Source organism: Sturnira hondurensis, unplaced genomic scaffold (genome assembly GCF_014824575.4).
Source record: "Sturnira hondurensis isolate 20B ecotype Veracruz unplaced genomic scaffold, ASM1482457v3 Scaffold0015596, whole genome shotgun sequence".
NCBI lineage: Eukaryota > Metazoa > Chordata > Mammalia > Chiroptera > Phyllostomidae > Sturnira > Sturnira hondurensis.
Window position 1 is genome coordinate 12,192,169 of NW_028088227.1, and position 6,551 is coordinate 12,198,719.

Here is a 6,551-nt window from a genome sequence, read left to right on the forward strand (position 1 = left end):
GCAGCTGAGTTATCACTATTTTCATCCTGAAATGCATTTTATAGGTACTAATTAACAGGGCAAAGCCTGTTGCCAAGAAAGTAAATCACATTTTGCTGTTTTCTTATTTTCTAACAAGACACAGACCTGGTCTTTAATTAAAGAGCAAGTTCCAAGAGCACTATATCAGCTACCAAAATTAGGGAACATTGGTCTGGGACAATCACGGTGAAATCTTCTGTGTAGAGTTCAAAAAATAGTGGGAGAGAGGGGAAGGAATGGCAGGAGAAAAAGAGGAATTGCACAGGTAACCTGCAAAAGAAGAAGTGGTTTTCCTCAAATGTTTTATCTTCTCTCTGTTCTCCGCAGCTCTGCATATCTTCTCTGATTCTATTCGGCACACTGTTTTGCAAACACCCTTTTTCAAAAAGCTCATCCCTCCACCCTACCCCCAATTCATTTCTATCCTCAAAGCAGAATTTTTTCAAGGTGGCAACTCTGCCTTCAGATGTCCCAGCCCCAACCTCCCTCTTCTCCAGGGCTTCTTACTGGACCTGGCCCCCCTCGGTGACCTTTGACTTTGACCTTTGCTGCCTGGCCAGTGCAACTTATCCCTCACCCCTTTCCTCCCAGCTCACCCTCCTCTCCTGGCCTCAGAGTCTTCTTTACTCCGTTCTCCCTTTTCTTCTCTTTCCTCTGTCCCATTCTTGGAGGCTCTGGACTAAAGGCAGCCATTCCCGCTTTTCCTCCCTCTTTGAACCCTCTGAGACCTCGTTTGGGGGTGGGGAGACAAAGAAGGGGGTGGTAGTGTTGGGCGGGTGAGGAGAGCGAATGCCGAACCAGGGGCCTGACGTCACTGCACCCTGCCTGTCAATCTGCAGCGAGCGCGCTGCTCGTAACCGCCTTTTCTGCCGCTGACTTGTCCCTCACTCTTGGCTTCCGCACAACCACTGGCTCCAGGCGCTCCTCCGCGCGCTGTCCTCGGCTGCTTCGCAGGCATCCGCTCTGTCCGCACCGTGGATGCAGCCTGGCGCCCCAGCACAGCGCTCATGATCGAAGACTTTCTGAAGCCCTGACTCCCCAGGTGAGCACCCGGGCCCCGAGAGGAACTTTGAGGGTGTGGAGAAGGGAAGGGGTGAAGGATGGCCAAGGGATGAGTCCTTCCCAAAGCTGGAGAAACGGGGTCAAGCTTGACCCCACACCCTCCCCTTACACATACTCCTCAACTTCTGCCCCAAGCCTCCGTTCGAGGCGTTTCTCTGCGACTTCCAGAACCCGCTGGCTCTGCGCGCGGAAACTTAGCTTTCAGCACCGCGGACAGCAGCTCCGCTGCCCAGTTCAGAGAACACCCTGACCCCACCTGCAGGAGCCTGAGCAGGACTCGCCCGGGCTCTCGCCCCTAGCTCGGTGCAGACAGATGCGCGTGCAGATGTAGTCACCCTCACGGAACAGATCTGTGTGCATGTGAGCGGATATTATCCGTGTGTGTTTCTGCAAAAACTCTTATCTGTGAGAGCATCCCTGTGCATTTCACTCGCTCGCTCATTCAACAGGTATTTATTTTGGGCTCTCGTTTAATCACTGTTTCCTCGCCCTGCTGTGGGGTCCAGGGTGGGGTGGGTAATATGAGCTGGGTATCTGGGCCCGGGAAGTTCCCTGGCAACTTGAACCCTGCACCTTATGCTTGCTGTCCCTCTCCACACAGGGTGCAGTCTCCGGCCGGCCGCGATGAACGCGAGCGCCTCTCCCCTCAATGAGTCCCAGGTGGTGGCAGTGGCGGCCGAGAGAGCGGCGGCAGCAGCCACAGCGGCAGGGGCGCCGGACACCAGTGAATGGGGGCATCCTGTTGCGGCCGCGGCGCTGGCAGGCGGGGGCGTGCCTAATGGGTCGCTGGAGCTGTCTTCACAGATGCCCGCGGGACCGCCTGGGCTGCTACTGTCAGCGGTGAATCCCTGGGACGTGCTGCTGTGTGTGTCGGGGACAGTGATTGCAGGAGAAAACGCACTGGTAGTGGTGCTCATTGCGTCCACCCCGGCGCTGCGCAGGCCCATGTTTGTGCTGGTGGGCAGCTTGGCCACCGCAGACCTGCTGGCGGGTTGCGGACTCATCTTGCACTTTGTGTTCCAGTACGTGGTGCCCTCGGAGACGGTAAGCCTGCTCACGGTGGGCTTCCTTGTGTCCTCTTTCGCTGCCTCGGTCAGCAGCCTGCTGGCTATCACGGTGGACCGCTACCTATCCCTCTACAATGCACTCACCTACTACTCACGGCGGACCCTGTTGGGCGTGCATCTCCTGCTCGCCGCCACCTGGACGGTTTCCCTAGGCCTTGGGCTGCTGCCGGTGCTAGGCTGGAACTGCCTGGCAGAGCGTACGGCCTGTAGCGTGGTGCACCCTCTGACGCGCAGCCACGTGGCGCTGCTCTCTGCTACCTTCTTTGCGGTCTTCGGCATCATGTTGCACCTGTACGTGCGCATCTGCCAGGTAGTCTGGCGCCATGCGCACCAGATCGCGCTGCAGCAGCACTGCCTGGCGCCACCCCACCTTGCAGCCACCAGAAAGGGTGTGGGTACGCTAGCTGTGGTGCTGGGTACTTTCGGTATCAGCTGGCTGCCCTTCGCCATATACTGCTTGGTGGGCAGCCGCGAGGACCCGGCTGTCTACACCTACGCCACCCTGCTGCCAGCCACCTACAACTCCATGATCAATCCTATTATCTATGCCTTCCGCAACCAAGAGATCCAGCGTGCCCTGTGGCTCCTGTTCTGTGGCTGTCTCCAGTCCAAAGTGCCCTTCCGCTCCAGGTCTCCCAGTGAGGTCTGAAGGCTCTCTCTGTCCTCTCACCAACACCACGCCCCCAACCAGCCAGCCTATGGCGAGCTGCTAGGTGCCTGCTGATGGACTCTGAGATCCCAACAGTGTGACTCTGACTTTGAAAAGAAAGGAAGAGAAAATAAACACACACAACAGACTCACAAGGACAACGAAGTTTGGTGGCACTTTACATATACAGTGTATACATGTGTACATATATATACAAATTATTTGTATCTTCTGGAGGTGTTCAGGATGTGAGATTTTCTGGTGGTGAAAAAACTAACAAAGATGTGGTTGTATACCCAAATTGTACATCACATTTGTCAAGTGAACACATCCAGTATTGCTTAATTATAGCATTTCATTTTTAGCTGCTGAACTGCCAAAACAGTGTTGCCATTTTCAAGGGGCAGGGGAAGGCGAAGGGGAATAAAAGGTGTATTTTTGTCATATGTGATAGAATATTTTGCTGCACATGCATCAGTAAATTACAACATATTTTGTACACAAATAAACACATAAAATGTAATTTTGGGCATGTGACTCACTATAGAACTACTATTTGAGAGTTGAAGTATGAATGCATTTACTTTAAAAGTCTACTGTGTGTCATCTCCCTCCAGTTGAAATCTTAGTGTAAAAAATCATATGGCCCTGGCTGGGTAGCTCAGTTAGTTGGAGCATCATCCTATGCACCAAAAAGATTGTGGATTTGATTCCTGGTCACGGAACATACCTAGGTTGCAGGTTCAAACCCCTGGCAGGGGCGTATGGGAAACAATCTATTGATGTTTCTCTTTGACATCTCTCTCTCTCTGTCTCTCTCTCTCTCTCTGTCACACACACACACATCAAGAAATACATCCTTGGGTGAGGATAAAAAAATCACATGTATTTGCATGTTTTTCATAAGTTGTCACTGAAATATCTAATTCAGATATGGTAGGGAGGAAGGAAGTAAAATATTCGTGTAACAGTATTCACAGAGCACTCAAAGATTATCGGTGTTGTCAGTGAGGATTAATCTGAGCTCTTCGTAGGTTTGGGTAGACAAGGTCCAGAGCAAGCCTGAAACCATTCTGTCCTCTTACCCATGTGCACTTGTGAGTCCTGAAATTGCAATTTTTAGTCGTTGTATTTTTTTCCAGTCTGGAAAGAATTTTAAATGTTGAAAATTTTTGCTGACTGTGTATATGGTTCCTGCCAGGTAGCAAAATGCACGGTTTTATAAAATAAATCAATTCTTCTAAGACAGGATACCAAGATATAGTGTGTTCATGAGACCAAAGAAGATATGCCCAGCTGCCCCATTTGAGACACTTTTATCTTCGAAACTCGAGGCATTAAGGTTCTCAAAGACTAAAAATTCCATTCCACCAATTATGATGTGGTCATAATTAAATGGTTCCCCTCCTCCCCTTCATATAGGATGGAGATGAATAAGACACGTGTGCTATGAGCACCTGTGAAGAAATACACACACAAGCACAAGTAGTTGCTGACCTTTGGCCTTAGAAAAATATACACAGCACCCTCACAGACACACTCAGAATAAAATTTGACCAAATGTCTGGGTGCCCTGTAGTCCAGGCAAGTTGACACATAAAATTAACCTTCACACCAACAAAGCATGAGGATCCAAAATAAAGGAGAGGAAGTGTTCAAGGAGGGATTAGTCAACTTGTTGAAATGCTGCTGAGAGAATAAGTAAAGTGAGGATGAAAAACAATGACTGCAGATTTTTAAATGTGCATGTCATTGGTGAACTTGACAGGGGAAACTTTGGGATAGTGAGGAGAGGAAATGCTTGGCTGTAGAAGGTACAAGTGACAATACACTGGCAATCTAGTCTCCAACATCTTTCAACAGAGCTGTGAACTTTTCAATATTGGAAAACATACTAAGTTTTAGAGACATTTAGTTTTATAGCATTTGCAAATTTACAGCCAGGAAGATCAGCATTATTTCTCATTCATCAAATTAACATTTTTCTAAATAACTAAACTTAGACTATCCGGCATCATCAGAGCTGTCTCCAGCACTATTTGTATCCAGAATGCATTCAAGCAGACTGAAATAATGAAACTTTAGCTACAAATTTTTCCAAACATGTGGATGTGGGAAACAATGTAATTTCAGAGATAGAAAAAAAATGATGTTAATATAATTTTATAAATATAGAGAAAAATTCTTACCATCAGCAAATTAACACTAGGTTAAAAACACAAGACCATGAATCTGACTTCAATTAACTTGGTATTAATATTCAATATCAGCCCTGGTCGTAATCAAAATGTTTGATAGGACAAAGAACAAGAAGGTACCAAACAATCAGGTTGTTAATATCCCTGACTTATGCAGTTGGCCACGCTGTGTAATGTCAATAGGCTTGATATTAACCAACTTAATAATGAGAGAGTATAAAACTCTGCACAGATCTTAAAACCCTTCTATGGAGAATGTGACTATTCATTTGACCCATCAAACTTCAAGACCCTATTCTAGATGCTGGAAGCATGCCACTAGTCTTTAAGAAAGGCACAATTCACTCAAAAAGTCCAACTGCCTGCTCACTTTGCTATCTCATGGGCATCCCAAATGTAACATACTTAAACTTGGGCCACTTATCTTTACCCAAAAACCTGTCTCCCTTCTCCCTTCTTTATCATCTAAGTTAATGGCATTTTTTCTGGTTATTAAGGCCAGAAACCTTGTAATCATACTTACTTTTCTTTCTCACATACCTCCCATCAAAATTGTCAGCAAAGCCCTTTGCCTTAACTTTCAAAATGTATCCAGTCTAGACACTTCTCACCATCTCCCCCACTATCGGCACCTCTCACTTGAATTGTTATAGTTGTCTTTGCTCTGGTCTCCCGGCTTCAGTTCTCGCGCCCTGCCGTCTGTTGTCTATGCGGCGGGTGACCCTCACAAACAGTTGCTCCCTCTGCTATCCTTCAAAGTCAGGCATGAGCAGTGCAGTCTGTCTCAAAAGGACAACATAAGCCCTACAGTTCTTATATCATTGATTGATTGTGTGAGACTAAGAGAAAACTCTGTTACCAATAAACCAGAATGGAAGTAATTTATTCACAGATGGCATTTAAAACATTTTTAGTACCTGTGTATCCAGCACATATTTTTGTATTTAAACATAGTAGAAAGTTTAGACATAGTAAAGGCAAAAAGTTTTTTGAAAAAAAAGGGCAGACTTAGGGAAGAGGTATTCAGGCCTTGACTAAGCATTTCTTGAGTGAGGAATTCCAGGGTTCTGGGTATCTGGTACCTAGTGTAGAAGTGAGGACATCGACTCTCCACCCAAGAGAAGGAGCACAGCTGGAGGAGGCTCAGAGCAGGTCCTTGGATGGCCCAGGGTATGGGTGTCCTATTGCTGCTGTAACAAATAACCACAACATGGCAGCTTAAAACAATATGCATTTATTCTCTCACAATTAGAACGATCAGAAGTTTCAAGGTAATTTCACTGGGTGAAAGGTGTCAGCAGGGCTGCACCTCTTTTGGAGGCTCTAGAGGGAAGAGAATTTGTTTCCTTGTTTTCCTCCAGATTTTAGTTGCATTCCTTGGCCAGTGAGCTCTCCTCCATCTTTAAAGTCAGCAGTGCGTATTCTTGCTTAAGTAGTTCCATTGCCCTTTTCTGTAGTCAAGTCTCCCTCTGCATCCTTCTTGCTTATTTATTTATTTACCTATTTATTTATTTGTTTCTTACCCAAGGACATTTTTTCATTGCTTTAGAGATA

The 6,551-nt window shown here is 46.9% G+C and overlaps 1 protein-coding gene across 1 annotated transcript; it reads left to right on the forward strand.

Moving 5' to 3' along the window:
- The first annotated feature begins 1,692 nt into the window (after window positions 1–1,692).
- GPR6 (G protein-coupled receptor 6) lies at window positions 1,693–3,259 on the forward strand. Its single transcript, XM_037065291.1, has one exon. It carries the CDS (start codon window positions 1,708–1,710, stop codon window positions 2,797–2,799), a length of 1,092 nt encoding a protein of 363 aa, XP_036921186.1. The 5' UTR covers window positions 1,693–1,707; the 3' UTR covers window positions 2,800–3,259.
- Window positions 3,260–6,551: the final 3,292 nt, after the last annotated feature.

Excerpts from the sequence above, each read along its gene's own strand:
- GPR6 (XM_037065291.1), top strand. The coding sequence starts at position 1,708 with ATGAACGCGAGCGCCTCTCCCCTCAATGAGTCCCAGGTGGTGGCAGTG.